Source organism: Megascapheus bottae, chromosome 7 (genome assembly GCF_031878675.1).
Source record: "Megascapheus bottae isolate mThoBot1 chromosome 7, mThoBot2.hap1, whole genome shotgun sequence".
NCBI lineage: Eukaryota > Metazoa > Chordata > Mammalia > Rodentia > Geomyidae > Megascapheus > Megascapheus bottae.
This window is the reverse complement of record NC_143515.1, coordinates 21,946,695-21,966,448: the sequence shown is the minus strand read 5'-3', so window position 1 is coordinate 21,966,448 and position 19,754 is coordinate 21,946,695. Positions and strand designations below refer to the sequence as shown.

Genomic DNA, 19,754 nt, shown 5'->3' with positions numbered 1-19,754 from the left:
GGGGCAGACTACACTCTCACTATCAGCAGCATACAGGCTGAAGATGGGGCAGACTATTACTGTTAACATTATCATAGCTGCCTTCCCACAGTTCTTCAGCCTCTGGCAAAAACCTACTCCGTAGGCCATGGGTGAGTGGGCCTTGCTGTGTGGACAGCTGCCTGCTCACACAACCCTCAACTGGCATCCTTCCTCTCTGACTGAGAGGCTGCATTTCTCCACTGAGCCTGGCAGGGTTTGCAGGGCCCAGGGAATCATTTCTTTCCCTAAAAGAAATTAAGAAATAGACAGACCCTGGTGGCTCACACCTGTAATCCTAGCTATTCAGGAAGCTGAGATCTGAGGACTGCAGTTCAAAGCCAGCCCTAGCACTACAGTCCATGAGACTCTTATCTTCAATTAACCACCAGAAAACTGGAAGTTGTTCTGTGACTGAAGGGGTAGAGTGGTAGCCTTGACCTGAAGAGCTCAGGAACAGTGCCCAGGCCCAGAGTTCCAGCCCCACAACCCTCTTGCCGCCCCCCCCCCCCAAAAAAAAAACAAAACATTTCAGCCAAGTGGTGGCTCAACCTGTATTCCTAGTTACATAAGAAGCTGAGATTTAAAAGTCATGGTTTAAATCTAGTATATATAGGAAAGACTGTGAGACTCTGATTAACTACTCAACAGCTGAAAGTGGAACTGTTTAGATTTTTGAGAAATCATCAGACTGCTTTTCCTTATTGATATTGCTAATGACTGGGGTCTCATCTGCTGGGAATTGCCTGTTCATAAGGCACAGTGCGTGGTTGCTTGAGCTACAGCACCACTTCTGTCTTTTTTCTAAGTATGTGGTACTGAGGAATAGAACCCAGGTCTTCATGCATGCTAGGCAAGCACTGTATCACTAGGCCAAACTCCCAGCCTCACTTGTTGTTTTTAATCTTATGGGAGTTTTTACATTTCCCCTTTACCACTTATCTCTTAATGATTGCATCCACATTTTGTACAGGGAAATTATATCTCAGAAATAAAACTGCTATGCAACTAGGCAGCTGATGCCAGTGACCGACCCTGAGATTTCTGAGTATATTTTCTTGGAGTTTCTACAGTGTTTGTAATTTATTATTATTATTATTATTATTTATTTTGTGAGTCATGGGGCTTGAACTCTGGGCCTGTGCACTGTCCCTGGACTCTTCAGTTTAAGACTACCATCCTACACCTTGAGCCACAGCCCCATTTCCATTTTCTAGTGGTTAAGTGGAGATAAGAGTCTCTTGTTTTTTAGTGCCCAGACTGGCCCTCAGGTCTTAGCCTCCTGAGTAGCTAGGATTACAGGTGTCAGTCAACATGCTCCATTTGAGCATTTTTATTTTATTTTTTTTCTAAGAGCATTTTCATTTTATTCAAATACCTGCTAGTTTTCTATTTTTCTCAGGAAATGTCCAAATTAGAGGAGGAGAGAGAGGTGATTCTGAACACGGAGTGCGGCAGAGGTGGCATCTGGGTACATTTGGGATTCCAGTCATAGTGAGAAGGAGGGGGAGAGGGAGCAGGAGTCTGGGTCCAGAGCAGCTGCTGTAGGTCAGATTTCCCAACTTGGCCCCACATTGAGGGGAGAAATCACCCTTCTGTGAGATGAAGTTGCTCTCGATTTCTCCAAGTGTTCAGTGGGACCGAATTCCAACTGATGCAACTGTGTATTACTTTCTGAAGTTTATATATCAGTTTTTCTGTGACTTTCTCTTCAATTCAATCTTTGATTTAATCTAGTATAATCTTAAATATATCAATTTTCTGACATTTTTGTTTTTATATATAATGGTGGTTTGTTGCGTACTGTTGCCTCACACCTGTAACCATAACTACTCTGGAGCGTGAGATCTGAACATTGTACTTCAAACCAGTTCAGGTAGACATGTCTATGAGAATCTTTTTTTTTTTTTTTTTGCTGTTTGGGACTGAATTTTATTTGGGCTTCTCACAGTGGCTAGAGCCACTCTGTCTTCAGAACAATCACAGCACAGGAAATGTGTCACCAAGACTGCCCAGAAAAGTCTGATTAGCTGAATCTTATTGCTTAAAATACACATATTCACAGTAACTGACAAATGGGGATGTGCCTCTTACAGGAATGGTTACCATTCGCAAATCTTCCAGCTGTAGCACCAAGCCCTCCATCAACCCCTTCCTTCTCATTCACCTAGCTCAATCAAGATGCAAACTAGACTCAATCTAAATCTTCCCTGGCCCCAACTCTTCCCTCAGTCCCCCACTTCCAGCTCACTTGTCAGCAGAAGCAACCAGAGCTTGATACAACCATGAAGCTCAGCGTAGCCAGTGCATTTTCTTCTTCTGGGGCCTTCAGGACAGGATGCTGCAGCAAAGCCAACAGTCATCACTCAGGCCTGTGGTGAAGGGGGGAATGAAGCTTGAGAGGGTCAGAACTCATCGTTTGACCGGTTAAGTGAAAAAGGATTTGTTTTGGTAAATAAAACTTGTTCTCCTCTGAGCCACCTCAGTGAGCTGTGTGCGATTTAAAGAAGGTGGCAGCACAGGGAAGGGCTGTAGCTGCGCTCTGCAGCAGCCTTTTGGAGCCTGTCAGGTATCAGTGGAGGATGGTGCGAACTATGGCACGAGGGTGTCTGCCAACACCTTCTAGCAATCCTGGACAGTCAAGCTCTGGGCCACAGCCAGTTCAAGCTCATCACGGAAGATCCAGCCAAGCTTCTGTCCCCAGTGGCTGTGGACACTCCTGTGGGCTGACATGGAGGGCAAGGACCAGCAAAGGAAGGCAGATGGGTTTGGAGCACGTTTCCATGTGCAGGAAAGAGAGTGTCCACGGAGCAATGTGCAAATTGCAGTGATTAGAGAGTGAAACCTCTCCCTGGAACACAGTGTCTCTGGCAAACACAGGCGGCTGCCATGGACATGCTGTTGAATATACCTGAGTACACAGGCAAACATTTGTTCAGTAAAGAGTAAATGTGTAAAATAAATTAACTTGAGAAGGTCATACCTGCTCCGGATGTGCCTAACTTGAGCAGAATGGCTGCTGTTCAAAGTAGCTTCACAGAAACACAGAGCTCGGAGCTCACACAACATACACAACACAACAAGGACATATAGACACACACACACACACACACACACACACACACACACACACACACACACACCACTCAAAGTCATTGTGTACAGACTTCACTGTGTTCGACATGGATTTTGGTTTTGTGGCATCCAAACGCAGACACTCATTTGCCTCACAGTCTTGGATTTGTCTGGTTTTTTTTGTGTATATATGTATATATTTTTTCCCTTTTTCCCCAATTTCTTACCATAATGTTAATGCCTAGTCTGAATATCATCGTTCAAGAGAGGACAAAGAACCAAACTCTATGAACAGCGTTGGACAAGGAATGTTAATTTCAGCAGCTTGCTTCTTTCCGAGGTTTCCTATCAAAGCTCTACTGGTTCTCTGAAGGCAAACGATAGCAAGGACCTAGGGTCCTGCTGGAGGGAGTCCTGCACTCCTGCCCAGGATACAGGAATGCAAGGCACCCTACTCCAACAGGCAAGAGGCAGAAACACAGGCAATCAAGGTGTGTCTTCCAAGTGGTTGGTTGAAAACAAACATCAAGATAGAATCAAAGAGAAAACACTGAGAGCCAGGCTAAGGGGCTGTCTCTCCCCAAATGCACAGCTTCTACAGTCCATCTGTTCACTAAGGACAGAAAGACACAAAGGCTCACACACGGTAAGTTTGGGCTGGATGACGACTAGGGCCTTCTGTTCACAAAAAGCTCAGAGCCACCATCACTCAGTCCTGCACACATTCCCTTCTGAACCAACTGCAATCAGACTCTTTGAAGGCCATCATCTTGTCTGGAAGCAAACAGCTACATATGTGTTCGTAATGCTGCCTTCCACTGGCTTGTCATCTGTTGGGCAGCACAACCTGAATCAGCTCCAGCCAGTAAAGCCTACTGGGAAGGGGCCCCTCAAAGAAGCACAGCATTGCACTGAACTGGTTATCTGGGATTTGAGTGCCCAACAATCTACCTGTTAACCACCTGCAGGGCAGCTCTCATCCTTCTACAAGATTAGCTCAATGCCAGCTTTAGACACTGTCAACCACAAGTGACAATGCCCAGGCCCCTGGGGGCTTCCTTCTTCAAGGAGGGCCAAGAGAAGCTGCCTTTCCTGGAACTGAGACATGGCAAAAATGTGTGAAACTAAAACTGAGCATAAATCTACTCCATCACCAAGGATCCTGTCAGGGCACAGTCCCAGCCCCCACTCCTTGGGGGCTTTTTAAAACACACATCTCCCTTACCCAAGCAGGTAGGTGAGATATGACTTGAAAAACAGAAGAAGGGCATAAGTAAGGGGCAAAAGGAATGAGTGACAGAACCAGCTACACAGCCCGGCACAACACTGTGCTTCTGTGGGGGGAAGGCATCTATACCCCAAACTGTATGTGGAGATGTGGGAAATGTAGGAGAGGAGAGAGAAAAACAAACAAAAATAAACAAAAAGAGAACGAAGTAGCTGTACCACTTCTGAAAGTCACTTAATGCTTCTCTGTGGGTCTTCTCTGCCCTGGTCACTTGCCAAATCCTCAGGTACAGGCAAGGCCTGCTCTAGCTGGGGGAGCTGCTGCTCTGGGAGTTTGGGGAGTCCTGTTCATTGATGGTGTTCAGCAGAAGGCACGCAGGTGCCATGGCAGGTGGGGGTGCCCAGGCTCTTGAGCCTGCTCCTCAGAGACCTGACAGAGCCCTTCCTCCTCACCGATAGGAGGTCGCACGTGGCAACTGTCACAAAAGTACAGGGGACCATCCAAGGCATCATCAATAAGCCTGCTGAACTCTTTGAGTTCGTCGTCATGGTGGCCCTGGTTGCACACACACACGTCAATGCCTGAGTCACCTGTGAAGCGGCGATGTCTGCCAGGCGTCTTGTCTTCGCTCTCAGGGACTGCACCATGCTCCCAGCCAGAATCTTACAGCAGCTGCTCCTTACATTCGGAATCCTTGTCCAGGAAGGCCCCAGGGTCAAGCTCCCCAAGGCCAGCCACTGAGCCACTGGGCTCCATTGCTGGGGCTTTATTGGCTGCTTGGTCAGCTGGCACATCAGAGGGCTCAGGGTCAGAGGTGCTGGGGGATCTCGTGCTGCTTCCGCTGGGCTGAGACAAGGGGCTACTCTGTGCCCCCTGAGGACCCCAAGTGGCATCAGCACCTGGGGGGCTGGCACCTGCAGGGCCACACTGAGGTGGCAGTGGCTGGGGCGGCTGCTGCTGCTGTAGTTGGAAGGCACTATATGGTGGGGGAGGAGTTGGAGGTCGGTTCACCACTTCCTCATAAGGAGGTCGTAAATAGTTTGGCAAAGACCTGAAATAAAATGACAGCGCTGAGTAATTGTGGGCTTCCGGGTAGGCGATCAGGTTGTTTCATGTTGTTGCTGCTGAGCCTGAAGGCAGAGCTTGGCTCGGAGGTGATGACAGACACAACAGCAGCTCAAGGTGATGATGATGGTCCACACCAGCCAGAACCACCAGAGTTCATAGTAGTTGCAGCACTGAGACTGTCCACAGCAGTGTCCTGTGTCACAGAGGTAGCTTTGATTGTGGGTACCCACACAGCTTCTTTATCCTGCGGGGGTTCGGCTCTGGCTGACAGGTGACCTGGCAGTGCCTGGAGAAGCAGGAGTGCCATGGCACCCAGGAGCCTTCTCCTCTCCATCCCCCTCTGGCTCCTGCTCCTCCACCATGGCACTGCCACCTTCCTCCTCTGCCTCCCTCCCTTCTTCCTCTCCTTCCTTCTTTCCTTCTTTCCTGTCTGACTCTCCCCTCGCCTGTGAGAATCTTACCTCCAATTAACCACCAAAAAGCGAGAACTGGAGCTATCACTTAAATGGTAGCACAATGTCTTTGAATGAAACAAACTAAGAGAGAGCTTTTAGGTCCTGAGTTAAGTTCCTCTATTGGCACCGCACCCAGATAGCTCTTTAGTATTCTCTGGAAAAATTTAAAAATGCTGATTTCTTTCTTAATGATTTGGCAAAACTTTGCCACTTATTTCCTTTAGTCTGTACCTTGGGGGTCATTACACTAGGTTTTGTGTTTAAATATGATTGAACTGATGCAAAGGATTTAAATGAAGGCAATGAAAATAAAAGTCTGAGGCCTCATATGGACTGCATGGACTCATTGTGAAGTTGAGTTGCAGTTATAAAGAATTGTCAGAAGATGGCAGAGGAGGGTAAGCCATGAGCTAAATTAGGTCTGATGGCTCCATCTGCTGCTAGCACCAAGAGCTGTGATTATACGTCTGTCATCTCTATCTCTATTATATCTTTTTCTACATTTATGTATACATCTCTCTCTCTGTATCTTTCTATCATCCACACGGACATGTGCTCTCATGTGAATATTTGCATAAGTGTATTTCCATATATCTACATTTAGAAAATTATTATACTCATTCATTTAGGGGTTTTCTGACTATAATAATATGCAAAGATTCAGGACAATTAAATATTTGCTTTCTCAATGCCACTGTGCTTTAATATAGGTTATTTAAGATTGCTTTACAGAATGACTGGAATTTGATGAGTAGAAAGTGACATAGACAAGATGTGTGGTTTTTCATGATTATAATTTTTCATGAGTCTAAGCCATTTTCATAGTGTTCCTTTTATTACTTTTCCTAGTGAGTCATTTTTGTGTGTGTGTGTGGGGGAGGTGGATTTAGTTTATATCTCAATGTGCCAAGGAACAGAATTGGCAAAGCACAAAATCCCCTCTAGAAGCTATACCACTTCGCTGTTTCTATGGGAAAATCTTGCCAAGAAAACAGGTCTTCAATCTTTTTGGAAACTTCCATGATGTAAATTTGTGTATTTACTCAGATAACTTAGGGAATCTGTATAGTTCTGTCACAAATACTGTGGGGAGTCTATTGTAGCTGACCATTAATGTTTTCACTGAGTGTATCCAGGGAGACCTCAGCTGCAGTGTGTGGCTCTGAGTTCCCCAAACTTGTCCTTGCATACAGACTCAGAGAATCTGCTCTGCTGCTCCCCAGGCAGGCAGCACAGGGCCACAGCTGGGCTGCCCCATGCAGGGAAGTTTTTGTTCTGGTCTGTAGCACTGTGATAGGGTATTTTGTACCTTGCCCACAGTAATAAACTCCAGCATCCTCAGGCTGCACCCTGCTGATTTTCAGGGTGAAATCTGTGCCTGCTCCACTGCCACTGAATCTGTCTGGGACTCCAGTATCTCGGTTGGAAACCTTGTAGATCAGGCGTTGTGGAGACTGGCCTGGCTTCTGCAGGAACCAATTCAAGTAGGTGTTTCCATCACTATATACGAGGCTCTCACTAGACCTGCAGGAGATGGATGTGGGCTCTCCAGGATTGATGGACAGAGAGAGTGGAGTCTGTGTCATCACGATGTCTCCACTGGATCCTAAGACATGAAAGACAAGTATATGGACATACATAAAACTTTTCAGCAAGTTCCATAATTTTCCTTTGTTTTACATTATAGGTTAAACAAGTTATTGTTGGGATTTTGATTTAAGACAGGATGTAATATTTTCACACAAATGGCTTTGTCTATACCATCTCATGCAGTAGAACAGGAATCTTCCTGCCCCTCACAGATCTAAATATCAACTTCCATGTAGAAATAACAGATCTGAACATAAAATGTGGTCAGAACACACAAAAGCATCAGTGGCGCCCCCAGGCCTTACCCTCACACCCACCTCCCTCCTCATCTTCCTCTCCCTGTGCCCTTACCAGGGATCCAGAGCATCAGCAGCCCCAGCAGCTGAGCAGGGCACCTCATCTTGAGAAGTGGAAATGTGCAGTGCTCACCAGTCCCTTAGGGTCAGAGCTGAGCTTTTATGTTAGACTTGGCAGGGAGGCTCCTCCCTAGGGAGCTCTATGCAAATGCAATGTTGGGTGCAGCCAGGTGCAAAGACTTGAAGGGCATGAAAGGATGCATCTTAGTTGAGTCCAACCATTTCAGTATTGGAGGGAAGCCTGTGGAGGGGAATGTCTTGCTGTTTGTCTCCATGGGCAGTAGGAGGCCATGGGGAAAGTCTGGCTGTGTTGGAGTAGAAGTGGGAGGGGAGGTGCATGGGGGCCAAGCTCTCTAAGGCAGCCCACAGACCCTGTGCAGGGCAAGTGGAGGGATTGGTCTCCTGGAGGGGAACAGTGCCTATGTGTCCCATTGTCTGTTGAAAACATAAACCACTTTGTTCTCACAAGTTTGTCCTTCGGTTTCCTTCAATTGACAGCATAGACTGGACCTTGTTGCCATGTGAAGAAAGCATGGCAGAACGATTAGCAAGAGCTTTCCTTGGTCTCAGTGAATTAAACTCTGTGATACTTGTATGAAGAGAACTTGGCAGGGAGGAAAATAATTTCTGTGTCAGCTAATGAGCTAATTGCTGAGTTCATGAGAAGAGCAAAGGTGGGAAATTGTACTTTTATTAGTGCCTATAACCTTTCTGGGAACTAGTTTTAACTTGTGTACAATCTGTCACACCTATTTCTAGACATATTGGATTCATAAAAACATCACCCTTTTATGGTAGTACTTGATTTGTAGTCAGGGATTCAAAGTTGCTAAGCTGGCATTCTATCACTTGGGCCATGGCTTTCATCTTGCTTTATGCAGATATTTATGGAAATGGAGACTGATGGATATTTCAGCGCTGGCTGGTTTATTATCAGAATTCCTTGAATCTCATTCATATGAGTAGTTAGGGGCCACGGGTACCTGGCAAAAATATTTCTTGTTCATTTTTATACTCTTACTTATTGTGCTAATACTGGTGTTTGATTTCAGGGTCTGGGCACTGCCTATTAGATTCTTCATTCACAATGGGCTCTGTACCCTCCAGCGACACCTCCATTTCTGGCTTTTTACTGGTTAATTGGAGATTAGAGTCCCATAGACTTTCTGCCTGGGCTGTCTTAGAACTACATTCCTCAGATTTCAGCCTCCTGAGTAGCCAGGAATTCAGGTGTGAGCTAGTGTTGCCCGGATAAAAGGAATTTATTTTTTTTTTCATTTTAAAATCATATTAAAAGTTTTCTTTTTTTCCTCTCTTTTTTTTGCATTTTTTTATTGTAATTAGTAAAAGGGTTACATGATATTTGTCAGATAGAAGGTGCATTAATTCACATACATTGATACCCTTTCACATGTCTTGGTACCCATTTCCTCCCCCCCCACACCCCCCACCCATCTTGGTTTCCCCCCCTTCCCTATCAAATTTCAAATAACCAAATACAAATAAATTCAATATATCAGATAACAAAGTGAGATACTATAACAATATGAGATAACCAAGGGACAGCAAAGGAGATGAGAGACAACATAGTACATTAAGGAGAACAAGCATTCGTTATATGGCTTTTGTTTCAATATCCTGGAGGTCCTTTCAATTTGCTTCATACTATATGGCCTTATGTATCAAGATTTTGCTCTATTGCAGATCTCTGCTAGTAGAGCCCAAGGTTTCTACTGATTATGACGAATGAGGGAAACCATTGAGCCTAAGTTCCTTTGAGTATGGCTTACTTCACTTAATATGATTTTTTCTAAGTCTTTCCATTTCCTAACAAATGGGGCGATGTCATTCTTTCTGACAGCAGCATAGAATTCCATTGTGTACAAATACCACAACTTGTTGATCCACTCATCAACTGAGGGGCATCTAGGTCGGTTCCATATCTTTGCTATGGTGAATAGTGCTGCAATGAACATTGTTGTGCTAGTGGATTTATTATGCCCTTGTTTCTGGATGGTTGGGTAAATGCCAAGTAGTGGAATTGCTGGGTCATAGGGGAGCTCTATGTTTAGCCTTTTGAGGCACTGCCACACTACTTTCCATAGTAGTTGAACGAGTTTGCACTCCCACCAACAGTGTAGTAGTGATCCCTCCTGGCCACATCCCCTCCAGCATCTGTTGTCATTCGTTTTCCTGATCCTGGCCATTCTAACTGGAGTGAGGTGGAATCTTAGAGTTGTTTTGATTTGCATTTCTTTTATGACCAGAGATGTTGAGCATTTCTTCATGTGTCTATAGGCCATTTTTGTTTCTTCTTCAGAGAAGACTCTCTTTAAGTCTTTGGCCCATTTTTTAATGGGATGGTTGTTACTTTGGAGATTAGTTTTGGAGTGATTCAATTTTTTGAGTTGTTGATATATTTTAGATATGAGGCCTTTGTCCGTTGTTTGGTTGGTGAAGATCTTCTCCCACTCTGTAGGCTTCCTAATTAATTTACTAGCTATGTCCTTTGCTATTCAAAAGTGGGATTGCAGTTTAATGCAGTCCCACTTATCCAGCCTTTCTCTGATTTGTTGTGATTCTTGGTCCTTATTAAGAAAGTTCGACTTGTGCCAAGGAGACCTAGTGTATCTCCTATTCTTTCCTGTAAAGTTTTCAGTGTGTTAGCTTTTACCTCCAGGTCTTTGATCCATTTGGAGTTAATTCTAGTGCAGGGTGACAAAGAAGGATCCAACTTTAGTTTTCTGCAGGTGCTTAACCAGTTCTGCCAGCACAACTTGTTGAAGAGGCTGTCTTTCTTCCATTCTATTTTTTGGCTCCCTTATCAAAGATTAGGTGGCCATAGGTCTGTGGTTTAATATCTGGGTCCCCAGTTCTATTCCATTGGTCTTCAGGCTTGTTCTTGTGCCAGTACCAAGCTGTTTTGATAATTATAGCTCTGTAATAGAGTCTAAAGTTTGGCATTGAAATTCCTTCTGTGATGTTCTTTCTGGTAAGAAGTGTTTTTGCTAAACGGGGTCTTTTATTATTCCATATGAAATTTTGAATTGCCTCTTCTATTTCTTTAAAGAATGCCATTGGGATATTGATGGGTATTGTGTTGAATTTGTAGATAGCCCTTGACAAGATTGTCATTTTCACAATGTTGATTCTTCCAATCCAGGAGCATGGGAGGTTTTTCCATTTCCTTAGTTCTGCTTTAATTTTAAAAGGAATTTCTTAAAGGAAGAGATGTTGATATTGTCAGGCACAATGGGCACTTATGGATCTTTTTTTCTTCCTTTCATTGTCATGAATGTTAGGAAGATACAAACATTTTCCTTGCCTTCAAATAGGCTTGTACTTGGCGAATAAGGAAATGTCAGTGGAGAATGTAGGTTGGTTCATAACTGTAATGTCAGTACTTAGAGTGTCTCAAGTTCAAGGGCAGCCTAAGGTACATGACAATTCCAGTAAAAATAATCACGCACACAAAACCAACACAAGAAAAGAAAACAAGAATGTAAAGTTTGAGTTTAGTGTGGTTATACAGTATTTGAACTGCAATATGATTTGAAGCCTTTTGTTTGGTTGTGTTTTGGTGCTGTGTCCAGTTACTGTGTGGTTTGACAGTTTTGCCATAAGCTTTCTATGAAAACACCGGATTATCAAACAGCGGAGTTGCTATCTTGCACAGCGTGGCTTCTGAGAGGTCTGTGACCACAGGCTGAAGTAGATGGCGAGTGGGTGGATTGAAAGCATGGAAAAAAACACTAGAATTCAAGTTTGGTGACGTAGGCAAATTTTCTGAGTCATCTTTTTTTAATATATGAGAATGATGGAGCATGTCTTTCACAACTTTGATAGCCTAAATGTTAAAAGCAGCTCTGAAGTTGTGCTCGATCACTTATGGAAGGCACAAGATGCAAAGTATTTTGAAAGAGGAAGGATGAGAATAATCATCCTCCCTAGAGTTTGAAGTTCACGGAGCTGACCAGCAGAGGGCACCAAGGGCCAACATTCTCCTCCACTGCCCTCCTATGCTAGAATTGAACTGAAGACCTTTGGCTAATCAGCTCTTACTTGGCTTTTCAGTTCAGGGCTGGCATTGTACCACTGGAGTCATGGCTCCACTTCCACCTTTTTGCTGGTGATTTTGAGATAAGTGATTTTTCCATGCCAGAACTGGCTGGAACTGTTGATTCTCAATCTCAGCTTCCTAGTGTCTGGTTTACTTGCCCTCCCTTTTTCTTTTAAATTTGAATTTTGTAAACAATTAAGCTTGAGAATGACATCGTTGCATTCGTAAAGAAATGGAAAGGCGTGGAAAAATTTATGTTAAGTGAAGTTAACAAGACCAAGGAACATAGTCTCCATGGTTTCCCTCATTTGTAACAAGTAGTATACATCTAGGATTCTCCTATCAGAGGTTCATAATAGCTCAAAAGCTCTGTATATAAGCTCTGTATATAAGCTCAAAAGCTCTGTCATATAAGATGAGGCCAAGCAAAATGAACTTTAGGATATGGAAACAAGAGGTTTACCTTTGTGACTATTGTCCTTAATATTCTGTGTGAAGTCATTTCTTTTCTCTTTTTCCCCTTATGTTTAATTTCATGTGGTTAAGGTATCTGACTTTGGCACCTGGTATATTGTATATCCATTTATTTGAAATAGGAAGGTAAGGGGGAAAACAAGATGATTGGGAGAGGGTAGGAGGAAGGAAAGGGGGACAAAAACATGAGAAATGGTATCAATGTTCAAAGAGTAATGTACGCACTACCTGACAAATGTAACTGAAAACCCTCTATACATCACCCTGCAATGAAATACACAAAAGAAAAGAAAACAAAACAAACCTTTGTCTTGTTCAATGAGATTGTGAAACTCTTCCTGAAAACATGTGGACCATTTAATATCAGCCTAGCATGAGCAAACTTAGTAGCTGCTGCAGAGACATCATGAAGGATAAGGCATATAATCTTTGGTGGATTGTGATTAAATGCTTTGAGTTGAATCTTTGAGAAGGCTCCTGTTCCCTTTTCATGGTAGTTATGCCAGTGGATTGTGGAGTGTTCTCATCACTAAATTACATTACCTTGAATGTGGATAAAGTATGAGCCTGGAATCTTGTCAGAAGTCATAGAAACCATCCCTAACAGATATAAATATGAAATAAATTTCTGAGTATATTCAAACAAAGAACAGAACTAGAATTAGGTAGACAGAGGGGATGAGTAGAGAGAGATGGTGGAGAATTATGAAATGAGTGACAATGATCAAAAGATACTGATAAAATGACATGTTAAATGGAAACTCTCTTATACAACTCCTTAAACGTAATAAAAAAGAAAAATGTAAGAAACAGAAAGAAAAATAAAGGATTACAGTTATTTACACTGGTTAGTTCACCGTACTTGTTAGCTTTATGTTATGGTGACTATACCTCATAGGTGAAGAGAAAAGGTCTATTTTGGCTCTAGTTTCGAAAGTTCCAATGCCCTTGGTGAAAGCAAGAGGGTGATGGGAGATTGCAAGTAAATGGGGAAACAAGGTCCAGCCCTGAAATGATTTCATAGTTCAAATGTGTTAAATTTACACTTTCATTATTCCATGGAAATTGAAACATACTCCATTATAACTGACAAGATGGGTGTATTAGGGGAAATGGAAAATCACAGAGACTTTTTACTTCTCTCACTCAAGTTTTGTCCTGTGGGTTTATGTTTGAGGTTAGGATAAACTATTTCATTTCCTGAAATGTTATCATCCAACACTACCGCGTCTAGCTCTTGCTGCATGCTGGAGAAGGAGTTGACCACAAGCTCCACAACGTGATCTGCTCCACAGTCTCAGGACATGGTCAGAGTGCAGTAATCTTGTATTTGTGATACATGGCATGCTAAAGCCCTTTAGTTGCTGATAGTCTGTCTTTCTTCCCTCCTACCTTCCCTCCTTGCCTCCCTCCCTCTCTTTCTTCCTCCCTTTCTTCCTCCTCTTGCTCGCTTCCCCTTCTCTCTTTATTTTCCTTCTTTTTTACCCCCCTCCCTTCTGAATTCATTCCATCCTTCCTTCTTTCCTTCCCTCCCTCCCTCTCTTTGTGGGTTATGAGGCTTGAACTTGGCCTGGGCACCGTCCCTGAGCTCTTCAGCTCAAGTCTATCACCCTACCCCTGGGCCTGGGCAGTGTACCTAAGCTCTTTAGCACAAGGCTTTTACCCTACCCTTGAACCAAGCCCCACTTCCCATTTTCTAGAGGTTAATTAGAGATAAAATTCTCAGGTCCTTTTGTGCCTGGGCTGGCTTTGAACTTGATCCTCACATCTCAGCCTCCTGTGTACCTACATGAGCCACTCTCCCTGGCCAAAACTTTTCATTTAATAATGTCAAATAATGAATTACAGAATTTGAGTTTCCAAGCTCAAGCTAGTTTACATTTGTCAAATTTGTTCATGCTATAATGTGCTTATTGTATAACACTTAGTTGGCAGGAGCAGGAAGATGAGCTCAAGAAGCCAGGTCCTCATCACTCTGCTTCTCTGGGTCTCTGACCTACTGTGATGCTTTTAGTACCTTTTGTAAATCTGAAAAATGGTTTGGATGAAAGCAAGAGGTGTTTTCTTGCTGGTGTTTCTGTTCTTTTTGTTTTATTTGTCTGTCTTGGGGAGGGAAATGTAGGGCATAGAAATGGAGGAACAGGACTCGGGAGTTTGGCCTAGCGGTTAAAGTGCTTGCCTAGCATGCACAAGGACCCGGGTTCGATTCCTCGGTATCCCACATACACAACCAAGCCGGAAGTGACAGAGACGAGACTGCAACAAGCGACAGAGAGCTAAAGCAAGCAAGTGGAGCCCAACCGAGTGGTGGCCAGAGCGGGCCTGAGCGTGCGGGAGCGAGCCCAGACAGAGCCAGCAAGGCTGGAGCGAGCGGGGCCAGAAGGAGAAGGGGCCGGAGCGAGCGGGGAGGGAGCGAGCGGGGCCAGAAAGAGAGAGAGAAGGGGGCAAAAAAAAAAAAAAAAAGAAATGGAGGAACAAGGGGTAAACAAATGCAGATGTGGAAAATGAAGTATACAAATTGTGGGTGAGGATACCGAACTCCTGGCCCCAGAATGGGGTGAGTGAAGGAGAGGTGACATTTTCCAGAAAGAAATCTCATTATCTGATTTAGGTAACTGTAACACCTCTGCAATCACCTTTGTAGTGACAATAGTAAAGAAAAGACTAAAAAGTATAATAAGAAACAATGACTATTTGTAGTATGGATCTGATAAGTGCTACTTATCAGTCAATCAGAAGGTGCATCCATGATGAGGTCTGAATGTGTGCGCATGTACGAATGACCGCTGTCCATGTCTGCTTGCAGCTGCCTGTGGGAGTAGAGCTGCTGTGGCAGTGGAGAAAAGTCCATGATGAACTGCAAATCTCGTCAGAATGTTTACAGCAACACAGCACAGTACCAGCAGACAGCAGCAGGACAGGCTCCTAAAGCACTGATCTATGGTGTTTCTACTTGGCCATCCAGAGGCCCTGATCAATTCAGTGGCTGTGAGTCTGGGGCAGACTACACTCTCACTATCAGCAGCATACAGGCTGAAGATATGGCAGATTATTACTGTTGGCAGCAGCATAGCTATCCTCCACAGTTCTTCAGCCTCTAGCACAAACCTCCTCCCCAGGCTATGGGTGAGTGGGCCTTGCTGTGTGGACAGCTGCCTGCTCACACAACCCTCAACTGGCATCCTTCCTCTCTGACTGAGAGGCTGCATTTCTCCACTGAGGCCTGGCAGGGTCTGTAGGACCCAGGGAATCATTTTTCTTTGCCTAAAAGAAATTAAGAAATAGACAGACACTGGTGGTTCACACCTGTAATCCTAGCTATTCAGGAAGCTGAGATCTGAGGACTGCAGTTCAAAGCCAGCCCTAGCATTACAGTCCATGGCACTCTTTCCTTCAATTAACCACCAGAAAACTGGAAGTTGTTCTGTGGCTGAAGCAGTAGTGTGGTAGCCTTGACCTGAAGAGCTCAGGAACAGCACCTTGGCCCAGAGTTCAAGTCCAACAACCCTACCCTAAACAAAAAAACCCCAAAACATTTTAGTCAGTTGCTGGTGGCTCAACCTGTATTCCTAGTTACATAAGAAGCTGAGATTTGAAAGTCATGGTTCATATCCAGTATGTATAGGAAAGACTGTGAGTCTCTGATTAACTACTCAAAAGCTAAAGTAGAACTGTTTAGATTTTTGAGAAATCATCAGACTGCTTTTCCTTATTGATATTGCTAACGACTGGGGTCTCATCTGCTGGGAATTGCCTGTTCATAAGGCACAGTGCCTGGTTGCTTGAGCTACAGCACCACTTCTGTCTTTTTTCTATTTATGTGGTACTGAGGAATAGAACCCAGGTCTTCATGTATGCTAGGCAAGCACTGTATCACTAGGCCAAACTCCCAGCCTCACTTGTCGTTTTTAACCTTATGGGAGTTTTTCCATTTCCCCTTTACCACTTATCTCTTAATGATTGCATCCACATTTTTTTTTTTTGCCAGTCCTGGGCCTGAGCTCAGGGCCTGAGCCCTGTCCTTGGACTTTCTCAAGGCTAGCACTCTACCACTTGAGCCTCAGCACCATTTCCGGCTTTTGTCTATGTATGTGGTACCAAGGAATCGAACCCGGGTCTTCGTGCATGCTAGGCAAGCACTTTCACCACTAGGCCAAACTCCCGGCCTCTGCATCCACATTTTGTACAGGGAAATTACATCTCAGAAATAAAACTGCTAAGCAACTAGGCAGCTGATGCCAGTGACAGACCCTGAAGTTTCTGAATACATTTTCCTAAGTTTCTGGATAATTTATATTTTATTATTATTATTATTATTATTATTATTATTATTATTATTTTTGTCAGTAATGAGGCTTGAACTCTGGGCCTGGGCACTGTCCCTGAGCTCTTCAGTTTAAGGCTACCATCCTACACCTTGAGCTACAGCCCCATTTTCCATTTTGTAGTGGTTAAGTGGAGATAAGAGTCTCTTGTTTTTTAGTGCCCAGACTGGCCCTCAGGTCTTAGCCTCCTGAGTAGCTAGGATTACAGGTGTCAGCCAGCATGCTCCATTTGAGCATTTTTATTTTATTTTTTTTCTAAGAGCATTTTCATTTTATTCAAATACCTGCTAGTTTTCTATTTTTCTCAGGAAATGTCCAAATTAGAGGAGGAGAGAGAGGTGAGTCTGTACACGGAGTGCGGCAGCAGAGGTGGCATCTGGGTACATTTGGGGTTCCATTCACAGTGAGGAGGAAGGGGAGAGGGAGCAGGAGTCTGGGTCCAGAGCAGTTGCTGTAGATCAGATTTCCCACCCTGGCCCCACATTGAGTGGGAGAAATCCCACACCCTTCTGTGAGATGAAGTTGCTATGGGTTTCTCAAAGTGTTCAGTGGGACCGAATTCCAACTGATGGAACTATGTATTACTTTCTGAAGTTTATATGTCAGTTTGTCCTGTGACTTTCTCTTCATTTCAATATTGATTTAATCTAGTGTAACTTCAATATGACACCAATTTTCTGGCATCATTTATGTTTTTATATATAATGGTGGTTTGTTGGGTACTGTTGGCTCACACCTGTAACGGTATCTACTCAGGAGAGTGAGCTCTGAACATTGTACTTCAAAGCCAGTTCAGGTAGACATGCCTGTGAGAATCTTACCTCCAATTAACCACCAAAAACTAGAACTGGAGCTATCACTTGAATGGTAGCACAATATCTTTGAATGAAAAAACTAAGAGAGAGCTCTTAGGTCCTGTGTTAAGTTCCTCTATTGGCACCCCGCCCGGATAGCTCTTTAGTATTCTAAAAATGCTGATTTCTTTCTTAAAGATTTGGTAAAACTTTGCTGCTTATTTATTTTTGTCTGTACCTTGGGGGTGATTACATTAATTTCTGTGTTTAAATATGATTGAACTGATGCAAAGGATTTAAACTAAGGTTATGAAAATAAAAGTCTGAGGCCTCATCTGGAATAGATGTACTCATTGTGAAGTTGAATTTTCAGAAGATGGCAGAGGAGGATAAGCCATGAGCTAAATTAGGTCTGATGGCTCCATCTGCTGCTAGGTGCCAAGAGCTGTGATTATATCTTTGTCATCTATACCTCATTATATCTTTTTCTACATCTATGTGTACATCTCTCTGTATCTTTCTATCATCCACACAGACATGTGCTCTCATGTGAATATTTCCATAAGTATATTTCCATATATCTACATTTAGAAAATCATTCTACTCATTCATTTAGGGGTTTTCTGACTATAATAATATGCAATGATTCAGGACAATTAAATGTTTTCTTTCTCAATGCCACTGTACTTTAACATAGGTTATTTAAGATTGCTTTATAGAATAACTGTGGAATTTGATGAGTAGAAAGCAACATAGACAAGATGTGTGGTTTTTCATGATTATAATTTTTCATGAGCATAAGCCATTTTCATAGTGCTCCTTTTATTCCTTTTCCCAGTGAGTCATTGTGTGTGTGTGTGTGTGTGTGTGTGTGTGTGTGTGTGTGTGATTTAGTTTATATCTCAAAGTGCAAAGGAACAGAATTGGCAAAGCACAAAAGTCCCTCTAGAAGCTATACCACTTCGCTGTTTCTATGGGAAAATCTTGCCAAGAAAACAGGTCTGCAATCTTTCTGGAAACTTCCATGATGTAATTTTGTGTATTTACTCAGAAATAACTTAGGGGATCTGTATAGTTCTCTCACAAATACTGTGGGGAGTCTATTGTTGGTGACCATTAATGGTTTCACTGAGTGTATCAGAATCCCCATAGCATGGAGACCTCAGCTGCAGTGTGTGGCTCTGACTTCCCCAACCTTGTCATTGCACACAGACTCAGAGAATCTGCTCTGCTGCTCTCCAGGCAGGCAGGCCAGGGCCACAGCTGGGCTGCTTCATGCAGGGTGGTTTTTGTCCTGGGCTGTAGCACTGTGCTAGGGTATTTTGTACCTTGCCCACAGTAATAAATTCCAGCATCATCAGGCTGCACCCTGCTGATTTTCAGGGTGAAATCTGTGCCTGCCCCACTGCCACTGAATCTGTCTGGGACCCCAGTAAATCGGTTGGAAACCTTGTAGATCAGGAGTTGTGGAGACTGGCCTGGCTTCTGCAGAAACCAATTCAAATAGGTGTTTCCATCGCTATGGACGAGGCTCTCACTAGACCTGCAGGAGATGGAGGTGGGCTCTCCAGGTCTGATGGACAGAGAGAGTGGAGTCTGTGTCATCACAATGTCTCCACTGGATCCTAAGGAATAAAAGAAAAGTGCAAGGTTCTGCATAAAACTTTTCAACTGGTTTCATACTTTTCCCCCATTGCGCTAAATTATTATTTGAACTTTGATGCATTTAAATATTCAGCTTTAAGATTTGCACAGAAAGTGCTCCGTCTCTACCATCTACCTATATAGAATAATTTTCAGAAGAATCAAGGTTGAGATGCTTCTGGAATCTTCCTACCCCTCACAGATCTAAATAGAAACTTCGATGTAGAACTAACAGGTCTGGACATCACAAGTAGACAGCACACACAAAAGCATCAGTGGCGCCCCCAGGCCTTACCCTCACACCCACCTCCCTCCTCATCTCCTTCCTCTCCCTGTGCCCTTACCAGGGATCCAGAGCATCAGCAGCCCCAGCAGCTGAGCAGGGCACCTCATCTTGAGAAATGCAAATGTGCAGTGCTCACCAGTCCCTTAGGGTCAGAGCTGAGCTTTTATGTTAGACTTGGCAGGGAGGCTCCTCCCTAGGGAGCTCTATGCAAATGCAGTGTTGGGTGCAGCCAGGTGCAAAGATTTGAAGGGCATGGAAGGAGCCATCTTAGTTGAGTCCAACCATTTCAGTATTGGAGGGATCCAGTGGAGGAGAATGTCTTGCTGTTTGTCTCCATGGGCACTAGGAGGCCATGGGGAAAGTCTGGCTGTGCTGGAGTAG

General features: G+C 43.8%; 1 pseudogene and 2 gene segments (V, D, J or C); all 3 read right to left on the bottom strand.

The window, feature by feature from the left end:
• LOC150060389 (immunoglobulin kappa variable 2-30-like) overlaps positions 1-7,850 on the bottom strand; it is a 48,836-nt gene extending 40,986 nt beyond the window's left edge. Inside the window, 2 exon segments of the V gene segment in view lie at positions 7,138-7,450; positions 7,786-7,850. Coding sequence covers positions 7,138-7,450; positions 7,786-7,834 — 362 coding nt within the window.
• Positions 4,561-5,723, bottom strand: LOC150060419 (WW domain binding protein 1-like pseudogene; annotated as a pseudogene).
• Positions 7,851-15,495: 7,645 nt separating the features above from the next.
• Positions 15,496-19,496, bottom strand: LOC150060418 (immunoglobulin kappa variable 2-29-like). The segment is given in 3 exon segments: positions 15,496-15,588; positions 18,605-19,068; positions 19,432-19,496. Coding segments are annotated over 3 exon segments (606 nt in total).
• Positions 19,497-19,754: the final 258 nt, after the last annotated feature.